The sequence below is a fragment of the Triturus cristatus genome, chromosome 7 (genome assembly GCF_964204655.1).
Source record: "Triturus cristatus chromosome 7, aTriCri1.1, whole genome shotgun sequence".
Classification (NCBI taxonomy): Eukaryota; Metazoa; Chordata; class Amphibia; order Caudata; family Salamandridae; genus Triturus; species Triturus cristatus.
The window spans coordinates 971,670,339-971,697,287 of NC_140590.1; the positions used below are offsets into that span (position 1 = coordinate 971,670,339).

The 26,949-nt window shown below is 42.0% G+C and overlaps 1 protein-coding gene across 1 annotated transcript in view; it reads right to left on the bottom strand.

Moving 5' to 3' along the window:
* Positions 1-16,628: 16,628 nt before the first annotated feature.
* Positions 16,629-26,949, bottom strand: part of TRPC7 (transient receptor potential cation channel subfamily C member 7) — a 1,109,978-nt gene continuing 1,099,657 nt past the window's right edge. The window contains exons 10-11 of the mRNA XM_085618014.1: positions 19,610-19,685; positions 16,629-17,490 (exon numbers count right to left, since the gene is read on the bottom strand). Of these exons, the coding sequence (XP_085474140.1) occupies positions 17,348-17,490; positions 19,610-19,685 (219 nt within the window). The 3' untranslated portion in view covers positions 16,629-17,347. The remainder of the gene's footprint in view (positions 17,491-19,609; positions 19,686-26,949) is intronic.

A 26,949-nucleotide genomic window follows, 5' to 3' on the forward strand; every position in this document is an offset into this window, starting at 1 on the left:
TTTTCTGTGAGTGGATCACCAAGCCATTCCATGTAAATGCTGAGGATGATAGAGGACAGTTTGGAACCCGTTGAATCTATGCCATGATAGGGATCATTTTGGACATGGGGGTGTACAAGTCAACAAGCTGGTGTCAATTGGAAACATAGGAGGAGAAACTGAGAAGGCACGGGCCTGTGAATCCCATTTGAGACCATGACGCGTATGAGGATGAAATGGTGGACTCTGTCAAAGACAACTGAGTGGTTCAGCAATATCAGGAGTCAAGGGTCATCTCATCACATGCAGTCCTGTCATCAGAGCTCAGTGTAAGTTTGTAATGTCTTCACACATTTCTTTACCAGAAGGTCTTCATCTTGAAACAAATAGAAACAAACTTGTTTCTCAGTGATGACAAAGGCTTCCATTGTAGATACTACTAGGTGCTTTGATTGGTTATTGAATATACTTTTCTTGATTAAAATCAGATTGGCTTGCAGTGGGAAACAAGCGTGCTTGTACTTGTCATACATGTACATACAATTCCAAAAAAATAGCCGCTTACTCATTACCAGTCCCGCGCAGCCTTGATCACACCAATCAGTTTCAACCTCTTGCACTTTTGACTCATAAAACATATAACCTTCCTAAGTACAGTCAGAGAATAGCTTGTAAAACACACCAATCAGAAGCGGGCATGTGGGCGCCGAGGTGCGAACGGGCGTTCATATCGAGGCGGTACACTCAATGCACAAATATTCTCAGATTGCTGTCACAGCAGCGTGTATAATGTGACTCATAGCACAGCTGATTTGCTAACAGTGCGTGGCTAATACATCACTTCCTTTTTTTTATTACCTGACACCAGGCAGAAGATTCTTTCCCGACACTAATAACATATTTCAAACTAGGAAAAATCAAGTGTCAGTGCTGGAAAAAGTTAAAGCCAGCGCGCTCTGCAACCCCTTGTAGACTACGGGCTATAAAAGCGTCAGTAAACTCCACGCTTCCCTCGAGCATGTTTCAACGGTACAAATGAATGACAATATTTCATTAACCTTCCGCCCGCGCGGAGTAAATCCCAGAGGAGAGTACAAACAACATGATTAGCAGTCAAACAGGAGAGAGGAAGCGTTCCTCATTACAGCTTTCTGAATCAAAACAATCACTGGACATAAATGAATTTGTGCAATTGCTGCCAGCTGTTCGAGCCCATTCAGAGAGCGCCGCTTCACTTGACCGTGCCACCCAAGCACCTGTTCCAGGGGGATGCTCTGCAGTTGTGCCAGGGAGGATGGAGGGAGCCATGTTGGTCTGGAATACAAATGCAGCTGCCACATCTAGAATCGGGCTTCGGAGATAAAAACAGATGTTCTGCCAGCAGCTGGTGCCCTGCGGTCCCCATCATTTCACTTCTCGAACAGCAGCATTTTTTTGTATCTGGGGATGTCAAAAGCAATAAAGCGTTCATTGGTGCGGAGGAGGAGGGAATTCAGTTTATGAAATGACGTAATGGCAGACTGAGGGTCTCGATGATTATATCGGAAGGGACCTGTGCTTAATAATGCCATGTCTCTGATGGATAATACACGTACAACCGTTATTTAATAATTATGCGGTGCATACAATATATAGCAGTTCAATGAGGCCTGTGAGACTGTTGCATTCACACAGATCCCATTTATCGGGGCCTCTGATTTATGTTCTGTGCAAAACCCACATTTAAGTTTAAAGAAAATAACTTTTAAAAACAGCATATACTAGCAAAAAATGTGAGGCGTAAAAAAACGATCAGAATAGACGCTCTGGGGCATATGTACAAGCCCCTATCGCCACCACAACGTCACTTTTTACGACGTTGAGGTTGCGATAGGGGCATTGCTTTATTTACAAGGCAGCGTTAAGCCACTTAACGCCGCTTAGCGTAAATTAGGCCCCCTTTCATGCTATGCTTAGCGTAAATGGGTGGGCAGTGGGTATTGCCGTGGGTGTTCCACCGCAACACCCATTGATTTTGACGCTGCTCCCTATTTAGAAGGGCTGAGTAAATAGGAGGTAGCGCCAAAATTAAGACCAGGTAAAACCTGCTCTTCAGTTGGCAAAACGAGGAGAAATGTATTATTTCTCCTCGTTTTTACTTTTTTCATGTGTGCTGTCTTGTGCAGCACAAACGGAAAAAGCCAAATGCCTTGGATTGTTCATGTACAGGAAGGTTCCACTTCCTGTACATAAACAATCTTTAAAAAAATGCCATTTTGTGACTTCCATGTGTGCTGCATTAAGCAGCACACATAGAAGTCACAAAATGGCATTTAAAGATTGTTTATGTACAGGAAGGAGGATCTTACTGTACATAAACAATCTTTCCCCTGCACGCAGACACCCTTGCACTATGGTGCAAAGGTGTCTGCATTGCAGTGCAGAGTGAAATGCAAGGCTGCACCATATCATTGTAAATATGGTGCAGCCTTGCTTTTCTGAAGTATCGGAATGAGGCGTTTAGCCATGACGGCTAATGCCTCACTCAGCCACTTCCTTGAACATATGCCCCTCTGTGTGCTGCACAGTGAGCGTTATTTGCTATGAGCGCAAGCACAAAAAGGTGCACGATAGAGAGGACATGGCTTGCACCGAGCACAAATACGTTTCTGGACACATAAATGAATACCTGCCCTCTCGCTCCATCCAGAAAAAGCACTGATGGAAACCTCCATGGCTACATCTTTGAAGGTAGCTTCACAAGATTCACTAGGACCAGTCATTTGTGAGGAGCATGAAAGCGTTTAGTGAGCGACTGCTGACTGCACGCCTGTCTGGCTGACCATTCCTGTTGGCACAAATTTGGGGCGTCGAACAATGCACAGAGAGAGTAGTGGTTGTGGCCTTTGGTATAAAGCCCTCATTACAAGTCGCCTCTTAGCAGCAGGTACCAACCCCAACAAAATTAGGAGATCCATGGGAACAAAACAGACATCCTTACTTTTACTGGCAAATTTCACCTGCAGAAGACAGCTGAAATCTCTGTGTGAAAGTAATGATAAAACATTCAAAGTTACTGGGGGAATCAGACCCAGAATTGCTGATTCCATCCGGTAATGCCTCATTTCTTAATGGACCGTCTGGGTCCAGCTGTAATGGTTGACCTTTTCCTACCCCTTAGAGTTATCAGTATCCCTGGTATTGGTAACTGTGGGGATGGGGATAATCAAGACCATTTACTGGGCATTCGTTGAGGTGTGTCGAATGAACAAGAGATTTTGCATATGTGTGTTGCAAGCTAAGTCCTTTTTAGACATCAACCATGGGGTGACTTCTTCTGTGATAAACCTTCAAAGGAAAGAAAAAAAGCTTTAGTTGTGGTCCTTAAGTCACATCAACCATGAACAAGAAACCCCACCTTTTTTGAAGATAAACATAACCTTCCAATAACAAATACAGTCTTTTAAATTCTGGAGGCTGCTGAGAGAAGGATCCGGACCTATGTCATTGGAGGCTCTTCTGGAGGCAGCCAAAGGCTCAATCATCCTCTAGGTAAAATATTTCAAACTAGTATCCTTGTGGTCTGATTGGGAATATAAATAGAGAATACAGGACCCAATGCCATTGATAAAGCAGGTATCAGTCTGATAGTGGGAGTTAATAAAATCTGAAAACAAGAACCTGAGACTCCGCAGCATCCTTGGGAAGTACATGGCCAAAAAATGGTGAAACCAAACTTATGGTACATATCTTTGAGTTTCTTTACTCAACAATGAAATCAGCTCACCTAAAGAAGAACCACTTTAGCACCCTAATCAAGATCAACCTGACACAGATAAAGCTGACAAAATTCACAAAAGGGTATAGCTGGACATGGCTGTTTTTGCAGGGTCATCCCCAAACGTTGTGCCTTCACCCTCCTGTTTTCTGAACCCATATTTATCGACCTTTAGATCTCTGTGCACCTTACCACTGTTAATCAGCACCAAAGTGCTCGTTCTCTCTCCTTTAAACATGGTCAAATTGGTATACACCTAAATTACCCATTTAGTTTACTTGTAAGTCCCTAGTAAACCGGTATTACATATACTCAGGGTCTTTAAATTAAATGCTACCAGTGGCCAGTGGGCCTGCAGCACTCATTGTGCAACCACTTAAGTATCCCTGTGAACATGTCTCAGGCTTGCCATTGCAGCCTGTGTGTGCAGTTTTAAATTGCCATTTCTACTTGGCAAAATATTCCTTTTGCCAGGATAAATCAAAGCATGTATGTTACCCCTAGGATAACATACATGGATTAGCGTACGAAACGTACACTTAAAGAGGTCAAAAAACGTGCAAATTTCTACCGGCATACAACACCGAAGTTCGACTATGTCAGAGAAGGAAACAGCAATTTAACAGAAAACGGTAAGTGAACCCTGTCCTGTTCATTTGGACTTACCTCTAGAACAGGGTCTCCACCTAACATATTCCCTATATCACTATGTAAGAATATTGTTATTAGTTACGCGATCCCCAGCTACAGTTTAGCACCATACGATAGATAGCGCTCTTTGCAATCAGGGACATATTAAAAAAAAACTTTTTCCATACAAAACCTGGCTTATGCGTAACACAGTTAGCAACTTCTTCCGTAAACATGATGTTACGCACTTTTGACAGGAAGGGTAGCGATGGCATCGTTTATGTAAAAGAACTAATTCGGCAGTAGTCCGACGTTAAATAGGCGACGGTATCATTATTGTTAAAGAATTTATTTGGCATTAATCCGATTTTTTAAATAAGACGCGGAGTGTTTTGCTCTGTGAAAATAACTATATTCATACACACCCTCTTGCTAGTTTTGAATAGTTTATGGCCGTAGGAATGCCAACGAAAAGATATAATATTAGAAGATCAGGCATGCGCTTCATTCAAAATGATTCTCCATACTTTCAACTGGGGGAAAGTAGATTCTCCCTAATCTTAACACATGGTGAGACCACACCAATATAAAAGTCTCCTTTCTAAGATGTTTTTGAGCGTCGGATATTTTTTCGAACATCCGATACTTATTAGGGACTTGGACATATTTTCTTTTCAAATTTTCACGCATCAATGCAAAAATAACGAACAATTTGAAAGGGACAGTATTCATGGCTGCCAGCCACAATGGTATAATAGACAGCAGCACATAGTCCACAAGGGAATGGACACCATAGACAATAGCAAACAATGTTAGGACAAAAAGAAGTCATCTAGATCACAATATTTCCATAATCTATATTTCTGTAATTATGACAAAATAGATTTTTGGGCTAGACATAACACCTACAAGAATGTACTTTATCTGTAAGGCTTGCGAACTCTACGAAGCGTTGTGCTGACCGAGTAGGGACAACTATATTTAGGATATTGCTCTTTATATTGCAGAACTAGAAAAGATCCATAGTGCTTTATTAATACCCAGATGAGCGACAATTACTCTTCTACCTGAACAAGAGGCTCTGAAATAGACACAATCATATCATATTATTTAGGGTAAGTCGCATCTAAGACATCATAACCTTGATCTATAGCTCAAAACATCTAAAGTGAGTGGACTTCGTTCCCATTCATAGCTAAGAAAAATTGTGTGTTTTTCCATTATAGGTATAGCATTACCAAAGAAATTGAGGAACAACACCTAGCTCACCTGTGGCTTCCTGGCCATATACGAAATTATAACTATCGCAAGAATTCACTACTGTGACTATTTTCAGATACCAAGGGTAAGAGAGAGCAACATGTAGAAGGACAACATAGAGAGGGCAAGTTCTAAAAACATTTTTTGCCTAACTCTTATATTTACTCCTTAACAGAGTACACCATTTGTGGGCAAATTATGGTATAATATCCGTCCTATTGGAAGTCGTAGGGCGATGAGAATATGAAGACTTCAGATGTCTTGCCTACAATGTAGGTTACTTTGACAAAGATCTTTCTATAATGGCCTTTTGACCACACAGGGTGATTTAGATGGTACTGTAAGGTTTTTAAAAAACTAAACCTGGTCATTCGAATCACTTAGCCCCCTGCTGGCTAACACGGAGGCCTTTTTCCTTGTATCTATCTCTGAGTAGATGCAAAACTCTTATAACCCTTATATTCCACATATGGGTGCTTTTCAAATTTCTTAATTATCGCCTCTTACTTTTGGAGTTCTCATGTTTCTCTTTCACTTTCTTCCCTCTTCTTCCTGAGACTTGCATATACTAGCAAAATTGAAGAAATAAATAATAGTGTTATTCTAAAGTAATTGCAAAGAACATCAATATTTCTCCATATTTTATATGTTTTTATATTTATACTTACAGAAGAATCCCCCTTGTTGCACAGAAATAAAAAACTGTTTGTTCATTGGTCCTGACGAAGGTGATACCAAAATACAGTTCACCGAAACGTACATAGACCAGCTACAACATAACTGGACAATTAATCCTACAAGGATCCACTAAAACAGAACAAAGGAGGAAACACTATTTGACGTTTCATCTGTTATATTTGACTCTGGGAAACAATCAAAAATAATTATATCCCAGATGATCTATTTAACTATACACTCACTGCTTGATAGATAAGGTTTTTTTCTTTTCCCTTTTTTTTCTTCTCTCCTTTTTATGTGCGGTATGACTGTTGGAATGCAAGAACGGTTGTGAGGTGAGAATGTAGAACTTATGGTGCCAATTGGGGTTTTCTTATTTGTTTAAATAACTGTGATTTGATATTTATGTGTACTATGTTCACACCAATGATTGTATGTACATATATGTTTTATGATTAATTGCAAAATACAGGAGAACACATAGAAATGAAATGATATATTTTGATATTTTTGATAAATAATAAACAAAAGACAAAAAGGAAAACGGTTTTGTAGACAATGACTCTATTGGTTATGGGGATGTATTGATGTATTCATACTAAAATTATTTTTGAGCATTTATTGGCGCTAAAAGAGATATAGGTCGGTTAAGAGGCTTTAACTCTATATAATTGTCCTTTTCCCCCCTCTTGGACCTAAAAGTAACTGGGGATAACCTTTTTTCTAATAGTTACCCCTAGGATAGGCCCTGAACAGCCAAGATGGCAGTGTGCAGTGCATTTTAAAAGTTGGACATGTACATTTAAGTTTTGCTTGTCCTGGTAGCAAAAAACTCAACTTGATTTTTCACTACTGCAAGGCCTGCCTCTCCCATAGGATAACATTGGAGTTACCTTATTACCTTTAATAAGCTCTAACTTCCAATTGGGAGCAGGTAGACAGGTCGAAATTGGTTTCTAAGAATTGCAATTAAAATCCAACTTTAACAGAAAAGTCGGAGTTTTAGGGCAATTCTGAAAATAGCACTTTAGGAATTCAACATTTTCTTTTTGCAACCATTTGGTGCCTGCAGCCTGTTCCTGGGTCACATGACTAGGTGTTGTTCTTTGTGTATTACTTGCTGACAGTGAGACAAAAGGAAGCTAGGTGTTGGCAGGATGGGTCACTCTGAGTTAATGAGAGGGAGGAGCTGTGAACTACCACACTTGAACATCACAAAGGCTCTGTCTGAGCACTCACAGAAAGGTTTTGACATTGGTTGTTTGTGACACTGACGAGCTGGGGCCAGGGCAGAGAGGAAGGAGATGCCTCACACCTCAGGGGGGTGGAAATCTCTATAAACTTCCTCTACTTCTAAGTGGGCACCAGGGACCGTATTACAGAAAATGCCCTGGGTTGCACCGTGCATGTTTACCCACATTGTGGGTCCTCATGGCACATTTGTATTAGAGAAGAGGCCACAGATGCTTGTGCGGCTCCTTCTGTAATAATGATACTGCTGGCGTGCATGTAGAGCCCGTGCTCAAGAGGGCATTCTCTCAATGGCTTAGGGGCGTGGCCCTATGCAAATTAGGGATTTGTTTTGCCTCTGTGCCTGCACCTCATTATGGACGAGGGCACAAAGGCAAAGAAGCTCTCATAAGGTGCACAGAAAGTGTGCCAAAAAAAGATGATCCACTGTCAATGTGCTTCCTGGTGTCAGCTCTCTAGAGGGGAAAAGGGGGTCCTCACTGCAAAGGGGATCTCGAATCCCTTCTGAAAGAGGGGAGCACATTCTCTGTTTGCATCGGGTGCACTTATTTAAAGGTGCGCAATGGTACAAATAGGAAAAGTAAGGGGCCAGGTATAAATATTGGACCCTTCGACATAACTCTTCACTGGACCTGTGGATTCTGCCAGGAAGGACTGCTGTGCTGCTGAAAAGTCTGCTACTCTGTTGGACTGCTGCCCAAAAGAACTGTTGCCCTGCTGTGCAGACCTGCTGCCCTTCTGCCTGTGTGAGAAGGACAGGACCCTCTAAACCCAGGACCCCAGAGTGACTCAAAGGGCTAATTGACTGGCCTCCTGAGCAGAAATATGAGGTACAGAACAGGCTTCCACTAAACTTGAACTAATCACCTGGACTTCTGCCATTTATGAGTCCTGTCCTCCTAAGTGCTACCACCTCAATCCTTGTCCCTTAGAAGAGGGCCCGGTGGTGCTCTGCCAACCATCTGTTTAACTGAAGCAACTTGTCTGCAGCATGGTGCCTCTCCTGTAGATCCTGCGCATTGCCTTGCTGCTCGATGTATTGTGCTCGGAACCAAAACTTCATCTTTGCTACACAGTCTTTCCTGATGCAAGGACTTCACATCACCAATCTCAGTCCTTTGGATCCACCACTGTGCTACGCACCTCCATGCTGGAACATTGCCTCGCCCAACAAAGCACATTGGAACCTCTGATGTGCGGCGCATCTCCTTGCAAGGACATCACATCTCACCTTGCAGCTCCCTGGAACTGCAGCTTTGCGAACGATCTCCTCACCCGGATCTCACATCGCCTGAAAGGCACCATCAACAAGGGACTCTGCATCACTTCACACCCAGGATTCAGATACTGTTTTCAACATACCTAAGTGGGTCCCTGTAATCTGCCCCTGTTCAATTGCGGGCTGCCTGAACTTGTGACTTTTTTGCCAGTCTGGCACGGCTAGATAACCACAGTTGGTGCTTTGGGTTTTTTGGTTCTATTTTTACTTTAATCTTTGATATTTAATATCTACAATTGTACTGATTGGAAATTTGCAAGCCTGGGCAGAGTTCACAGAGTTTTTGCTCCGTAGAAGTCCACAAAGTGCCATAAAAACTCTGCCGTGCTCCGCAGAGTTCTGCCAGCGGCGGAGTCTGTTGAGTTGAGCTGCTCGCACTGATTTTTAGCGCCAGGAGATTGTGCTATGCTTTAAAATCAGCGCGAACTGCACTACACATCATACCAGATGGTGCTGCTTCTTTCTGCCACTCGAGTAGACATTCCACTCGAGAGGCACCTTCCTAAACGCGAATGGCAGATATCTCAATGCAAGCGGTTGCGACCTGCCGCAACCTTTCCCCGATGAGAAACCTCACCAGGAGGAGGTCTCGTGTGAGATGTTTTCTTGCGAGTGCTCGTCAACTTTCCGATGGCAAACCGCTCGAGAGAAAAAACTGTGCTCTGCATCATTTGGCGGAGTGTTTCAAAACTCTGAACAGAGCGCAGAGAGGGCAAAACTCTGCACACTCTGCCGGCAGACCAGAAATCTTCACCCACCCCAAGAAGGTTGTTGTTTTGGTCTAGTTTTATTTATTAAAATGTACAATTTTTTATTTGTTGTGTTTTCATTATATTACTGTTTGAAGTGCTGCATAAATACTCTACACATTCTCTCTATTAAGCCTGACTGCTCTGTGCCAAGCCACCAGAGGGTTAAGCACAGGTTAATTTGGGGTTGTTTGTGGCTTCAACCTGACAAGGATTGTGGTTCCTGCTTGGTAGGGTTTCACCCCCTCAACATGTAACCCATTTTCGTACATTGGTGATCAGCAGTGAGGATTAGGGCTTTTTTTGTGCAGTACCATACAGTAATTTTGTGTTACACTGAAAATCCCAGATAAATATTCTGAAACCAATTTGAGTTTTACATTTCGTCCTAATTGGCCTTTTTGCTTTTTCCAGATTTCCTCTCATTCTACTTGGCTGTTGTGCCTGAAACCACACCTTCAATGATGGTGTTTGAGCTGTCCAGCATAAAGGCCTTCACTGTGGCCCAGCTCAAGGAGTTCTGCAACGACACAAGAGAGATGGAGATCAGTAGACGATGCAGGCCAGGGCAGACGTTCACAAGTCACTGGTTACAGCAACAGAAGGAGATGATGATGTGGAAAGGCAAGGAGAGGATGTGGATACCAGTTCTGAGAGGCAGCAGGTTGCTGAAAAGGGACATGCCCCCTGAATTAGAATTCCCCTCTAGATTATAGAGCAGTGTATCTTCTTAAACCCTGTACCTAGAGGAACTGGTAGAAAGGAGGGCAGAAAGAAAGTTCAGGTTGGAGATGGCCAAATGCTGGATGGAGGAAATGAAATTGGCCATGGAGGAGAAACTGGCCTTAGAGTGACTGGCTCATGAAAGAAGTCTTAGAGGGCTAATCCTCAAAACCAGACAGGCAGAGTCCAGAAATGTTAGTGGCAGCATACCTGCAGTGCCCTCTGGAGGCAAAAGGGTCAGCATTTCTAAAGGTCTGGTGCCTGACTTTGTCGTGGGGGATGGCATTGATAAATGATTTGAAGTGTATGAGGCAGCTTTGCAGATGTATAGGATCCATGAGGAGGGTTGGGGCTAGCCTCTAGAACCATATTCCTATTGAGGAAAAGAAAGCCCAATTGGCCCTAGAAAAGGGGAACAGATTGAGGTAATCCCCCATGAAGGGCACCCTTGTCAGGAAGTATGCCCTCACCCCTGAATAGTATAGGTAAATGTTTAGGGACAGCCAGAAGGTGGTCTATAAGTAAAGGGATGGCCAATATGGCCTTAAGGATCAGTAGTCACTAAGGGCAGGAGGTAGAGTAAGCCCATATCTCCTTTAGTTGGGAGGTGGACTCAAAGGGAACACTGGTGACCCCTGAGTGTGGGAATCATCACTTCCACGAGGGGAAAGTGAATGGGATCCCTGTCACTGCTTTGAGTGCCCCAGGGCTAGCTAGACCATGTTAGTGGAAAGGCTGGCTTCTCCAGAGCAATACACCAATCAGGCATGCAGGGTGACTCAGGCCCAAGGGCAGCATGTTTTCTTCCCCATGGCCCAGTATCCCTGGATTGGGGTGGGGAGATGACTCAGAGGAGGATCATAGATATTCTCAAGATGCCCATAGACTGCATTCTGGGGAATGGGTTGCCTCTGGTGTCAGGAGCAGCCACCCAAGGTGTCCTGACAATTCAGTTTTCTGGAGTACCCCAATGGGAGAGTACAGAGGCCCAGATGGCAGGGGTGGTAACAGTCCACAATTAGAGGGCCAGAGGTTGCCAGCTCTGAAAAGAGAGCACCTCAAGATTAGCACTGAGGCACCTATGGGTATTTTTGTGCTTTATAAGTTGTTAAAATAAATAAGATTGACCCTGGTGAGGCAACGTCTGACCAGGAGGTGCTCCATGTCACAGCGACAGTGGGCTAGAGCCCTGCACCAGGAAGACCCCTGTATGACGCAGACAGAGTGGGCCACCCTTAGGGGTGGTGATCCCCCCGGATGTCCTGGCTTGACAGCCACCTGTTCAACCTCAGGGTACAGACCCTGAGCTGAGTGGTCAGTCTGAGGCTACCTCTCCTAGACTGGTGGGAGTAGAAGTAGGGTGTCTTACCCCCAGGGCTGTTGCCCCCACTCTGAGAATCACAGAGTTCAGTGACTCATGGATGGCCTGGGGCCTGGCTCTGGACACTGAGAGCTGTACGTTGCCAATGTTGGTTTCTGTCTGTATGGGCATACTTTTCTTTGGGATGGGGACAGAAGTCTGATCCAGGGGGTGAAATAGGCCTCATTACTTTGTCGGCCATGATGGTGCTGTCTAGCTACTGGTATGAATCTATGAACAAGTTACGGTTAGGTGCTTCACAGATGGGTGTCCACAGATGAGAAGAGGTTTTCCCCAGGGGTCAGGTCTGTGGCTCAGGAAGTGTAGACAGATGGATCCGACAGAGTTCAGAGAAGTGCAGAACTGACAAGTGCCCCTACATGGCAGGGCTTTGGTACATATTCTAATGCCTAAGTAGGGAAGCCCATAAAGGTATTCATTAGTTTACCCTGACTTTAGGCTGCATGAAGTTGTGTTAGACTTGGACCTTTCTGTAGAGTTATCCCCAAACCTTTTGCCGTCACCCCCCTATGTTTTCTGAACACGTATCAGCTGGCCTTTTGGACTCTGTGCACTTTAGCACTACTAACTAGTGCTAAAGTGCTTGTGCTCGCTTCTTTAAACATGGTGAAATTTGTTTACACCCAATTGGCCAATCTATTTAGTAGTAAGTCCCTCTCTCAGGAATGCAATCTATGTCGGATATCTGCCACACTAAATCACCCACCGTGTGGCCCTTTTCTACAAAATGAACTACCATTGGAGCATTCACCACTGCATATTAGAATCTGCTTTGGTGTTGACTTATCCACGCTTTTATTGGTTATGTTTATTGATTATGAAGTCTGCCCATTATATAGCAATTTATATGGGCACCATATCAAGTAGAATACATTTCTGAGATTGCAGTTACAAAATGACTTAAGTTATACTTTAATAGATCCGTGTTCAAACATTTTGGTGTCAGGTCTGTATGTACAAGCTATGCTATTACCAAAGTGTTAATGGCCTATACATTGGGGAGTCTTCAAGTAGCCTCTAAGGTTCTGTTAGTATTGGGAGTTATGCATAGAGTGAACCAGGTAGCCCTTGATGTTTTTGCCTATTTTGAAAGCAAACATGGGTAATTCCGAAGAGGGTTCTATGATCTCTAAGACTTGTCAGTTTTTGGTGCTTAGGTTGGGAACTTTGTTTGAATGTTTGCAGAAGGTAGTAATACACATCAATTTGTCCAGACGCATTTAAACATTGTTGCTTAGTAGTTCTTCCATTGGGCAATACTATGCATGCTTCAACACAAGTTTGACAATCTTTTTAGGTTAACACCTTGATAGTAGTTTGTCTTGAGTTATGTGGCCCTCTTTAAAGTAGTTTTTCTTGTGGATGCAGTTCCCAGGGAGACCTAAGAATTGTCCAAATGGTAAACCATCATGGAGAGCCCTGGGCGGTAGCTGTTGTAGGAAAGGAGGGTGTTTCTCTCTGTGGGTTTCCTAAAAAGGATCTTGCACAGTCTGCCTTCCTCTTGTTTGATAGTAAGGTCTATGTAGTATCTGCCCGAGTGAAGGTTTACCTAGCAGGCTGTGTGTTGCATCAGAGTAGTGGTCGCGAGCGCTCCTAAAGTGACCGTTGAGACTGCGCTCCGTGACCACTCGGTACTTGACGCTTTCTCTGTTGCGGTGTTTTTGGTGTAACTCCTAATAAATTCTATGAACCAAGTTTTACGTCTGTGCAGTCATTACAGTTGAGAAATGCAATCTCTGTTTTATGTGAGATTATATAAATGTCAGATGTTTTCGGACATGGTTAAGGTATGCAATAAAGTCATGGAAGTTGTGTTCCAGGCCTGACCAAATTAAGAAATTATTGTCTATGTAACGCTTCCAGCATGTTATGCTGACTCAATACAAGTTGGTGTCTGAGAGTACACATCTTTATTCCGAATCATTAACATAAATATTAGCCAGGTTGGGAGCAAAAACAGCTCCCAATGTTGTACCTGAACACTGCTGGGAAAAATGGTTGTAATATCTGAAATAATTATGTTGCAGCGCAATATTCAAAAGTGATGTAATGAAGTCCATGGGGACTCATCTGGGTTGCTCTCAAATATCCAGTAAACATTCATTTATGTTGATGCTCTCCTCTTGGGGAATGTTGGCGTATAAGAAGGCTACATCTATTGTGGCCAGCAAGTCTGTTTTGGCATCAAAGGGCATGCCTTCAATGAGGTTCACCATGAAGGTGCTATCCTTTACATATGTTTCTTGTATTGGCATATGGTCTTTGATAAAGATGTTTATGTACTCACCTAGGGGTTCTAAAATAGAGCCACAGCCCAACAAGCTGGGCCTTGCTGGGGGTGGGTGATGCATTTGTGCACCCTGTGTAGGGTATTAAGCACGAGGATATGGGGATTCTCAGACTTAAGAAAGTTAAATTCTTTATTTGAGATAAAAAACTTCCAGCACATATTGTGCAATCCATTAGGTGTCCCTGCAAACATGCCTCTGGCCTGTCATTGCAGCCTGTGTGTGCAGTTTTAAAATGCAATTTTGACCTGGCAAAATATTCCTTTTGCCAGGTCCAAAACTTCCCTTTTAATGCATATGAGTCACCCCTAGGGTTCGTCCTAAATAACCCAGAGGGCAGGGTGCAATGTATTTAAAAGGTTGGACATGGACTTTTAAGTTTAACTTGTCCTGGTAGTGAAAACTCTTCTATTCATTTTTCACTTTTGCAAGGCTTGCCTCTCCCATAGGATAACATTAGATGTACCTAATTACTTTTAAAAAGCTGTATCTTCCAATTGGGAGCAGGTAGACGGGTCAATTTTTGTTTCTAAACTTTGTCTGAGTCTGGCGCGACCAGATAACCACAGTTGGTGCTTTGCGTTTTTTGCTGCTGTTTTCTTAATATTGGATATCTACAATGCTACTGATTGGATTTTTGTTGTTTTGGTCTTGTTTTATACAGTAAAATGTACTCTATTTGTCTCTATTAAGTTGTTGTTGGATTTCTCATGTTCTATGTTTTCACATTAGTATTGTTTGAAGTGCTGCATACATACATTACACATTGCCTCTAAGAGCAAAGGATAATATGGCTGCAAAACCAGCCCCCACCCTTCCAGCCTACCGGGGAAACACTCTGTGCCCGTCATCGCCAGTCCGGCCCTGGTACCGCAGCAAAAAAGCAGAGAAATACAATAATTCCTTCACTTACAGACATACATACAGAAACAGTCACATTCACAAACACAGCGTAACAAACAGACAAGCAGGCGGAAAATAAACAGATGCTCACAAATACTTAGGAATCTTTACCAAAAACTGGTGAGCATGCACACACATACATATGTCCATACACCCTTAAACATAGAAACATATACACCTTCATGAGCACTGACATGAGGAAGCAGAGACATACACAAAGTAATTCAACAGTGAGGAAGAGGCAAATACAAGACGCACAAAGACACCTATAAACTGACATTTAGAAATACAAATACAGCAGGGTATATATGCCCAGTCTCAAACATCGACGATAATCCCCATAGGCAAAGGCCCTGCTGGTGAAATCTGTTAGCATTGTCAATGCTTGTTTAATTATTGGGGGACCAAATTAATTATCCATGCAAAATGATAGAAAATGTTGTTAATGTAGAATTGATATGTATCATTTAAAATCATGATATCATTCCCAGTTTAGTAACATTAAAAGTAACATGTAAATTGTATATTGGCATGCCTGTACTTCGATGGCTGAATTAAATATTAGAGGTATAAAACCAAAAACAATGTTGCTGTTAGGTTAAACAATTCAGTACAGCATGGTCAGTCGAGGGAGAATTGTTCATGTTATCGTCTATAAACTTTAGCAATGAAAAAAAGCATTCCACTGCAAAAATTATGAGAATCTTGAACAATCCTTACCTTCTTCAAGACGAATGTTCGGGGTGAATGTGAAAACAACAATACATTAAGCTTACAATGAGCGAACATATTTATATGTACACATTTAGGGGCATATGTACAAAGAAGTAGCGGAGCATGTCGTTAGTCTCCTTGGCTTAACGACACGCTCCGCCACTTCTGAAAAGCAGGGCTGCACCATATTTACCACAATATCGTGCAGCCCTTCGTTTCCCCCTGCGCTGGCGCTTAGTTTAGCAACCTAGCACCAACGCAGGCACCCTTGCACCATAGTGCAAGGATGTCTGCATTCAGGGGAATATTGTTTATATCATAAACAATCTTTAAACGCCGCTTTGTAACTTCTATGTGTGCTGCTTAATGCAGCACACAGAAGCTACAAAACGGCATTTTAAAAAAGTGATTGTTTTTCCTGCACATAAACAATCATTGGCATTTTGCTGCTTTCATGTGTGCTGTACAACAAAGCACACATGAAAACAGCAAAAATGAGGAGAAATGTAACATTTCTCCTAATTGCGCCAGGGTGAGACTAGGTTTTTCCTGGTCTTAATTCTGGCGCTGCCTCCTATTTATGCCTGCCTTGTAAATAGGAGGCAGCGTCAGAATCAATGGGTGTTTCGGTGGAATGCCCACAGCAACACCCATTGTCCTCCCCTTTCACGCTAAGCACAGCGTTAAGCCGCGTTAAGTAGCTTAACACTGCCTTGTAAAACAGGCAAAGCCCCTATCGACCTAGGAACGTCCTAAAAAGTGACGTTCCCGTGGCAATAGGGGCTTGTCTATATACCCCTCAATTTGATGTGAACTGATGTCAATTCAGTGTAGATTTATTAATTCATGCTAAAACAAAATACTGGCGCATATAGGAAAATCCTGCCTTTCGCAAGACAATATTATGCCACACAAATTTCTTTAACAAGAAAGCTTTTATTAAAGGTAAAAATACATCTGTATTTGATTTATCTAAACAGTTCTAACTACAGTACATTTTTGGATTACAAATATAACTATTATTCTATTAGGCTATCTGTGTTCTTGCCTGGCACTTCAGAACTGGTTAGAGACCTTTTGTCCAATAATGTGTCCTTTTTCAAATACCTAAACACATGAATAGTTTATAGTTGTGATTCATCGTAAGCATCATTGTCAAAGAGAAATTAAAGTGTGCTTTAAGCAGTTTTCATTCATACTTCCCATCATTGCAGCTCTACTTGCTGGGCATGGCTTTTGCATTTCAACAACATTTGTACCGTTAGGCATCCTGTGATTGTTTACAACTTAATAACCCTGTCCCTCATGTTCCGTCTGGAGACTATCTGTGTTCTTCATCATTTTTTGCAGAATCTGATAGACAATTGTGGGAATAGTAGTACAGCCTCTTTTTAGAGAGAGAAAACCAATAGGAAGCCACCTCCCCTACTGTGATGAATTCACAACGAGAGTTACAGGATTTGGTCATGAGCTTTACACAGTGCTAAAGAACAACCCTTTCACAATTACCTGCTTGCCATCTGCCTGTGTCCATGGAAGGACCTCTTATCCCACAACCTCTCTCTGTCATCATTGATAGTGCAAGTGTGAAGGAACATATACATTATACAACGTGCTGCTCGGGCTAGTTGTTACAGTTTTTGACCCATGTTGTATCATGCTTCATAGGCCTCCCATTACAGCCTTATTCTTGCTCCACTGAGATGCTGGCTGATATATCCAAACATTTCAAGCCTTCATTCCTTTTGAAGTAAATTAATTCTGTTTGTTTAGGTTCTTGCCAAATTTATCACTGAGCTGTTGTATTAGATCTGCTAACTCCCCAGTCGTTTGTGATTTTTCCTCTAGTAGTTCATAACGGAGACTGGAAATATCTTGTTTGATTTCTTTAAGTTCACCTGGAAGACAAAAAATATCGAATTGTCAGCAAAAGGAAAAATTAGTCTTTACTTTGATTGTACAGTTTGCCTGTACATTTATGTATGTACGTATATGTGTGTGTAGATATGTATATAAATAAATACATATATAAGTACATGTATGCATATAATATATATCCATACATACATACAGCTATGTATGTATTGATATATATATATATATATTCGGTACAACTTATAATGTCCCTGCTTTGCTTAAGACTGCACATTCTGCTGAAAAAATGACTACTATTGTACATGTTGTGATTGGAAAGAAAAATAAATATTCAAAGTTCTGCATAAAAAAGTGTAATTGTCAATAAACAACAGTCACAGGATACAAATTAAAATGTTCATTCATTTGTTATCAACACTATAATTTTATACAATACGGCAAAATGCCACTGGGCCGCAAGCATTTCGAAGCATTCCTGTTTCATGATGTTTAAAGTGGCAATATGGGAAACTTGTAACAATCCACAGTGTATTGCCTTACATTATACATGTGGCTGGATAGTGACTACCTCTATTTCCTGGTAAATATTATTTGTCCTCATTTAGACTTGGCAACGACAAGGTTCCATGACCCTCAAGCACCAACTACGAGGCACTGGTGGAGCATTAATTGCACCAATCAAATATTTTTGTCCCTATCTCCTCCATTTCTAGTGGCCCACCAAATTCCTGAAATATCAGGACCTGGTGGTAGCATTTGCCATCCGAGTTTGAAATGACTCGCTGGGCACAAGGATTGTGCTCAGGCTGGGGCTGGGTGTACAAGCTCTTCACTTGTGGGAGCCACCAATTTGCCCTTCCACAGTATTTTGAAAATCCCTAGCTTCCAGTCACTCTTGCACCTTAGGGATCACTGATTATGCTAAGATTTGCTTCTCTGAGGTATACAACCTTCCCCTGACTAAAGTAAAACCCAGGGTTCCCTTTTTTTCTGGAGATGGTTGCCTTTGGGAAGGTACTTCTTGAAATTATCAGTATGCCGTGGGATCACAGCTGCCTGAGGAATACCCGTGGCTTCTCTTGGCGGTAATACCTATGCATTACGGTATCAGTGAGAGAATCCCCATGGATTCTCTAGTGCCCAATACCTTCAAACTGTGTGAGTTCCACCAGACCACTAGGGGGAATAAGAATATAAGTATCAAAATTGTGTCAGGCGCAGCCCGTGCAGGTAAGAGCTGTGGGGCGGGGGGGGGGGGGCGGAATTTCGACATTAGATGATGAGGGAAACAAATAAAAAAAAGAAAACCATGGTTTACTTTTTTTAAAATTTAAGTTTCTCTCGTCGTCGTATGTAGAATCCCCCCCCACATCACCCCCGCCTCTCCGCTCTTACCTGCACTGGCCATGCCAGCATTGTGTGCCCTGCCATGCTGATCTTCATCACCTCCGACCCTCAATCTCATGCTGCAACCTGGCCAGGTCAGAGGCTTTACCTCAACTCAGGTGTAAGTGAGAGCCATTATGCAATGTTATGAACAGCTATCTCTTGCTAAACAGCACATACAGACCTACTGTAAAGAGAAGTCTGTGAAAAAAATTGTAAATATCTGGCCAGTGCATATTTTGCCTGTCATACAGAGAGAAATGTGGTATCACCGCACTTTTAAACATGGTACAAATACATAGATAGCACTTAACAGTGTCGACAGTTCTGTGCCACATTACCACCATTTAGTGTAGCAAAACTGTTGGAGCACTTTCTATGCAAGTTATTCCCTATTAGTAAATGCTAAATCATTAGTAAATGAAAAATTCTAATTTCAGGGTTAATACTCCTTCTCACAAATGCGGGTATATTAATTCCACGAAAGGCTAATATAATTTACTGGCAGACAGGCCTCAATTTGAAACTGTCTCACATATTCAAACTCTATTGCAGTGACTGATACTACTTCCAACCTACCATTCTTTCCTACATGACCATTACTTACCATGATTTCCACTGGGAACTTATAAATTCATTGCTAAGAATTTAAGTGCACAGTGCTTTGCCAGAGACTAATCCAAGTATCCATGTTCACCTATCATTCTGCATATAGATAATTGGAAACACGGGAAAAAACACAATATTAGCACTTGCCTTCATTGACTTCATCACTCTCTCTGTCAACTTGCGCCTTCAGGACGTATCTCTTGATAAGACGCTTCATAATTTTCTGAAAGTAAAATTTTTAAGATGATGAGATGTCATTCAAAAAATCCTTGTAATTCAAAGGGCAATCTTTAATAAAAGGATCAAGCAACATTTTCGGGCAAGAAAGCAATTTAATTTTCTACAAACATCATATGAATTATGCAATTTAAATCTTAATTATTTAAAATTTAGAGATGTCAGGAAAATAGATTTTGTTTTTGTTATTAAAAATCATTCTCACTGTTGAAGTAACAGATTGTTCTTGGCAAAGCTTAGTCATCAATGACCACTGAATGGAATTAGAAAGCCCAGGTTAGGAATAGAAATGTTATTGTTCAGTGCACTATGGTTATGCTCTACAGTGCAGTTTGGTGCTGTCATTATGATGATGAAACCCATGTTTCCCTGGAAGCCTTTAAATATTTTCCATATTTCAAATGGACCTGTGAAATATTATGCATATTTCATAGGTCCCTCTAAAATGTGGGATTTTATATACACCACTACATGTTTGCAAAAAAACCCCAAATTCATTAAATTCAACTAAGACTAATTCTTAGTTGAGGAAATGGTCCATTAATTGAGAGGCCTGCACAATTCCCCCTTCACTGGGACCCAAACACTCTATTGTAGCGCTTAATTCTTTAAGGGTAGCAAAGCAGAGCAGTCCATGGCCTACTCAGGGGAGGTGGTATGGGCTAGTAATCACCATTCGCTGGCACACAATAATAGCACTTAATAAATGATTGTTTAGTCTGTGCTTTTTCTTAAGAAAAGTAAAAGTACATTTATTACACATAAGCTTATTAATACTATGCAGTCAGTAACAAATATACACAAGTCTGGGGAAAAAACCTTGAATGATATTACATTTGACCCCTAAAGGGTCATGACAAAAAATCACAGTAGCCTCCTCCCTGTACAAAATAGCGCATAGCTACATAGGAAGGTATAACTTTACATCAAGCAGGTCTCTTGGTCTTAACATTTCTACCATGCTTCAAGACCAGAATCACATGCTATAATATATCAATGTATGACTCACTTCACTAACCATAGTCCACCTGAAAATATTATAATTGCTAGAGCATTGCAACCATCTGCAATTATTATAAATAATAAAGCATTGCAAGCATTCATGAAAAATCATTACTGTCAGAAACAACAACACATTTGAGTAAAACCTTGAGGTATTGGTATCTAAGGACGCTATGTGCATACTCGATGGGCTGGCTACAGCGAATCTCGCCTGCATGTAGCCACAGGTGACCTCTTGCCCCTCCCCCTGCAAGGGAGCCTGCTGATTCATGTACGTGATCGTTTGAACGGTACGAAGGCGGCCGCTGGACTGTGGTAACCGCAGGGGCTAAGTTTCCAGCCCATCAGGCCGGGAGCTGTAAATATTCTGTGTGCTTGACCCCCTGCTGGCTGAAGAAAAGTCACGACCGAGCCGCGAGTGGTGGGGGCAGCCGGCCGGCTGCACTGGATGCAGTGTGAGCTCGCTGGAAGATTCTCCATGCTGGGGGTGAGGCTCTGCTGGGGAATGTTACTGTTTGGTCTCCTGCTGGAGCTTAGCAGCCATGGAAAACCTGAACATGCCTGAACATCTGAGGATAAAAAGGTATGCGGAGCTCTGATCGTTGGAATAAGGCCTTTGTTTTTTTTGTTTATTTTTTCCCTGTTGTTGTCTGCAACTTTTCTGCTGCCCTACACTAATGAGAGACTAATGGGAGGCTACAGATACACCTGCTACATAATTGCTGCATAGCGGCATATAGTGCAGTGTTTAAATATTACGTGAGGAGGAAAAATCAGCCTGTGATACTCTAACTGATAAACGGAGTGAACTAACAGTGTTTCTCTGACTTATGTTGGTGTAGTCCTAGGGCTCCCCTAGAGGCGGCCGGGTACAATGGAGCCTCTTGAATATCGGTCAGAGTGTGCACAACCAAACAAGCATGAGTACGCCTAGACAAGCGGCATGATGGAAGACTGAAGGCTGAAGGCATATTCCATGCACAGACTGTAAACTCAGGCAAATCAGCACCTAATGACGCAGAGACTGCTGCTGGGACATTTATAGAACTCCCTCCCCTGCCGCTTAGTCTCACTGCAGTGGGTTTGAAGCAGGAAGCAGAAAAATCAGAGCAGATGCTGCACACTATCCTGAAGACAATTTGTTCTCTTGGTAATAGGTTGAAAACAAATATTGGGTGTTTGGTTGCCCATGTTGATTCAAGGGGGTCTTAAGTCAAAAACTCGGATGACCCAAATGAAGACAGCCTCAGCAATTGCAAAAGATTGGCGCTCACAGAGAGCCTGTCAAGGCTCAGCTATATTATCAAGCCCACCAAGCTCAGAAGACAATCTGCTGGATCTAGGGAAGGGTACTAAGGGTGATCAGACCATAGAAATTTCTGAGACTCTTTGCCTTGAAACGCTGGATGAAAATCTTACAGCTGAGGGTCTAGTTCTGGCCCAATTTGGCTCAGCTGCCGGGGGCCATCATCCAGGAAGATAACCAGGCAGCAGGAATGTCCGGCAATTTAGAAAGGAACACCAACTAAGAGATCGCAAAGTAAGATTCCATTGGTGAACACTAAATCAAAACCAAGGAGTATCCATTATTTCTGATATCTAAAACCCCCCTACCAACTGTGCAGCCTCCATGTGCGGAACAAGAACCCATGAGGAGAACACAAGCAGATGGGCCACTGGATATTCAAGCATCTGCCTTTATTCCATCTGCTTCACCTCCTAAGCCCCTGGGTCACTCAAGGGGGGATCTGAGGAATGGTCAGCCTTAGATCTTTTTGGTGGATGTAATGATCGCAGCAGAACGGCAAGATGTGACCGTAACAGCTCCGGAAGAGCCTGTTGGAATCCAGCATTCAGACCCCGGGGCCAGCCTCCAATGTGACATTAAATCCATGCTGTATCTCATTCTACATGAGATACGAGAGATGAAAATGACACAAGCGAATGAGATTGCAGCTTTACACCTTCGCTTGTTAAAAATTGAAGAAGCAGTTAGTAGTTACCGGCAAGATGACAGGAGGCTAAATCCAGGATATCTTACCTCGAGGATCAGACAACCGTAATGCAACATTAGGCTACCTTGGATAAGAAAAATTTTATTTGGGGGGAAAACAAGTTGGAAGAACTAGAGAATCATTCTCAACATTCTAATTTGTGATTGGTCGGGGTCCTAGAAGGCAGTGAGGGGTCGCAAATGCTCCAGTGGGTTGAATAATTTATTAAGGATAATGTGCTGCTTGAGTTTTCCCGAGATCTCACCATCACAAGAGCACATATGGTCCCAGCTCAGCCATTTCCGTACTCAAAACTACCTCGCACAATCCTTGTTAAATTCGCAGACTTTCAGGTCAAAGAACAGATATTGACTCGGGCTATTAAAAAGAAACAATTTACAACTTGCGAAGTTCCTAGCTGTCGCATTCTCTCTGATATGTCAGCAGCAGCGGCCCACCCTCGGAAAGAATTTGTCAAGCTTCTCTATCTGCTCAAGGCAAGAGGGAAGAGGTGTGGCGCTGCGGCCAGGGTGACTGACTCCGGAATCTGGGGATCACGGTTTGATCCCCGGCACCGGTGGCAGATTAGCCCAGCACCATGTGACTCTGGGCAATAGCTTGCATAATCTTCCTGACGGCCCCCAGCACCTAGAGAACCTTACGGGTGATTGTTCGCGCTTTATAATTGTGGATTATTATTATAAGGCGCAGGGGGCTCAGGCATCTATAGCCCAGCAATCTAAGCTACGTGTTCTGGTGCAAGGGAAATTCCATATGTTTGCAAACCTGGATGAAGCACAGGAGCTCCTTCAGAAAATCACAATGAATAAATAAAGGACTACGTTTGGTCGTTATGTTCTTTTTTTTCTCCTCTCTCTGTTTTTTCTCTCTTTTAAAAAAGGAAAAAGAAAGAGGAAAAAAAAGAAAAAAGGGGTTTCATTAATCGCTGAGACTAAGGGGGACCAATGTCCCTAAGGGTGTAATTACAAGGCACCCAGTTTAGGGGACTAGTTAGCGGGGGAGGCAGGGGGTATGGTTGGCTATTCTCCAACTGCCGGGGTTGCTGAGGGTTTGGGAAGGTAGAGGGGATGGGGGAAGGGGCAAGCAGGGGGAAAAGGGAACAGGAAAAGAGTGAAGTACATAGAATATGCTTTTTGGAAAGCAAGATGTTGCTGGGACTGGTTTTGAGGGGAGACGATGGTAAAAGAAGCGTTGAAATAGTAAAAAAGCTTTTAGAGTGGGTAAAGTTGAGAGAGGCCTTCCAAGATGGATTCAAGGATGCACAATTTAAAAATGGTTACGTGTAATATTAATAGATTGCTGAAACCGCACATAAGTTGTGCTTTTTTAAATTTGCTAATTTCCCTCTCTCCTGAAATTTTATTGCTACAAGAAACGCATTACAGGACTGACATCCCTAGGATATCTGGTCCTAAGAAATATGCCCATGCATTTTAGGGGTTAGAGGGGTTATTTAGCGGTTAGAGGGGTTGGGATCTTGCTATCTAATACACTGGATTGGCTGGTTAAGGAGGTTCGGTGTGATGGAGAAGGTAGATAGTTATGGGTAAAAAGTAAAGCTTGAGGGAACAGTACTGAATTTGGTTAATTATGGGCCTAAAGAGGACAAAACTACAGCAATTGAGCACATTCATCAATTAGCAGCAAGTATGGAAGGCATACTGATTTTGGGCGGTGACTTTAATTTTATTCAGAACCTGGCATATCAAATAAAGCCAAACAACAGTTAAAGTCTGAAACTGCAAAGTTAATAAGACGTTTATCAAAAGATTTTGCCTTAATAGATACATGGAGACAGGGGCATCCTGGTTTCTTGCAACTTACCTGCTACTCTGCAAGATATATAACTCCATCCCATTTGGACTTTTTTTTTGTGGATTAGATGTTTGCCAATGGCGCGTCAGAAATATTGGCCAACTCGTATTCTGACCATTCTGTAGTTTCTTTCACGTTAAGGCCAGAAATAACCCAGAGAAAGAAATCAAGGTGGCAGTTTGATAAATCTTTACTACAAGATACTACATGGGTGACAGATTTTTATCAGGGAATTTTTCCAGTTTAATGTAAATACTGTCCCACTGTTTATGGTCTGGGAGGCAATTAAAGCTACTTTTAGAGGTCAGATGATATCATATCAGTCTAGAATAAGTAGTCAACATAAGCAAAAGATTCTGGATTTACAGACTGCTGTAGAGAAAGCTAGACAAAACGTAACTTTAACAACCACAGCAGAGCATATTATAAGAGCACAACAGCAAGAACTAGCAAAAGCTAAGGAGCCATTGAAGGATTTTTTTCTCATCAACAAAAGCTCTATAAGGAAAGCCAGCATATTGGCAGATTTTTTGCCTGGTCCACGAAAATTCAGAAAGCGGCACAATTAATTAGTCAAGTTAAAAATCCTCTACCAGTCTATAAGAAGAAGATAAGCAGGAAATTGCTGAGGTGTTTCTTTCACATTTTAAACAAATATACACAGAAATACACGCAGTAAAAGAGTTAGAATTTACATCCTATTTTGAATCGCTGGAGCTACCACAGGTATCGCAGCAGCTCATTGAAATGCTCAATGACCCAATAGCAATCTTAGAAATTCTGTCTGTTTGGCCAATGCTGAGGCTAGTGGGGTGAATGGGATCCCGGTGGAAGTATATAAGATATTCCAAGAAGAACTTCTTCCTTTTTTAGCAAAACTGTTCAATCACGCAAAGGACGGGATAGACATCCCCAAAAGTTTGAAAGAATCAGTGCTGGTAGTCTTCCTTAAAAAGGATAAAGATCCTTGTGATCCTAACTCCTATCGCCCTATTATTTAGCTGAATACAGACTATAAACTGTTTATTAAAATCTTGGCAAGAAGGATTGCTTCATGTGCACAACAGGTGGTTCATCAAGATCAAAATGGCGTTATTCCAGGATGGCTAATGGCCTCTAATACCTATCAAAGCCAAAATTATCATAAATGGATCAGAAGCCGGTAAGGTAAATATTAAGCGTGGCACGCGACAAGGCTGTCGGTTATCCCCCCTACTGTTTTCTTTGTTTATTGAACCCCTAGCTGGTAACATTTAAAACAGTTTAATGATTTTGACCCCCATGGAGGGGATGGCAAAAATTGAGTTGTAAGCAGATGACATTATTTTATATCTTGAGGTGGGGGGAGTCTAATATATAGATTGCGCTTAACGAAATCCAGAGGTTTACGCAGGTAGGGGGATATAAAGTGAATCAAGCTAAAACTGAAATTCTTACATTTAAGTCAGGGTCTTGTGATATCCTGTCCTCCCTTTAATTACGTGCATCGCATCCAGTCAGATATCTGGGGATTCATGTCACAAAATATTTCGGACAATTATTTGCACTGAATGTTAATAGCACGCTTACGAAAGTGAAAAAGTTACTAGATAAATGGTCTTTGCTCCACTTATCATCGATAGGAGGGGTTTTTATGGTTAAAATGTCGGTGCTCCCATTATTTATGTTTCTTTTTTGTAACCTTCCCTTGAAAATTCCAAGTTCCTATTTTAAAGAGCTGGACGAAATGATCAGGAAGTTTGTCTGGAATAATAAACATCCCCGGGTTAGGTTAGCCACATTACAATTGGATATAGCATGGGGCAGATTAGCACTTCCACATTTTGTCACTTGGTAAAACACCTAGGGAGGTTGCTGCTGCAGTCCTGCTGCCACCCATACTTTCTTTTTGCAATTGGTGGTGCCCATGCCATCCTGGCCAAACAGAAAAATGGGAAGCACAGGATACAAAACATCAGTGTAAGCCAGACAAAAGAAAGTTATTTGGGTGGCCTACTAAACAGTTTAAGCAAGCTAATTTCAATAACCTATTGGTCGACACATTTTGGCCTTTGTTACATTAAAAGTATCATCATGACCGCCGGTTGAGAAGTGACCAAGTAGTTCTAAAATCCCCAAATATTTACATCAAACTTTTTCTTCTTCTGCAATATTATATAACACATGAATGCAGGTAGGAAAAATCCCAGTTCCCAGGCAAAAAAGATGCAGTGATACTTAAATGCACTTGTGACAACCAGAGATATATATATATATTTGTATATATTGTTGTGCTTAAAAAACAAGATATGCCATCTGCATGTGCACAGTGTTCGAAACCATACCTAGCCACATCAATCCTAGGTTTATCTGCAATGTTGTAAAACATCAACTGTTATTGGATTTCAGTGTACAAATGGACGTGCCCATTCAGGGGGC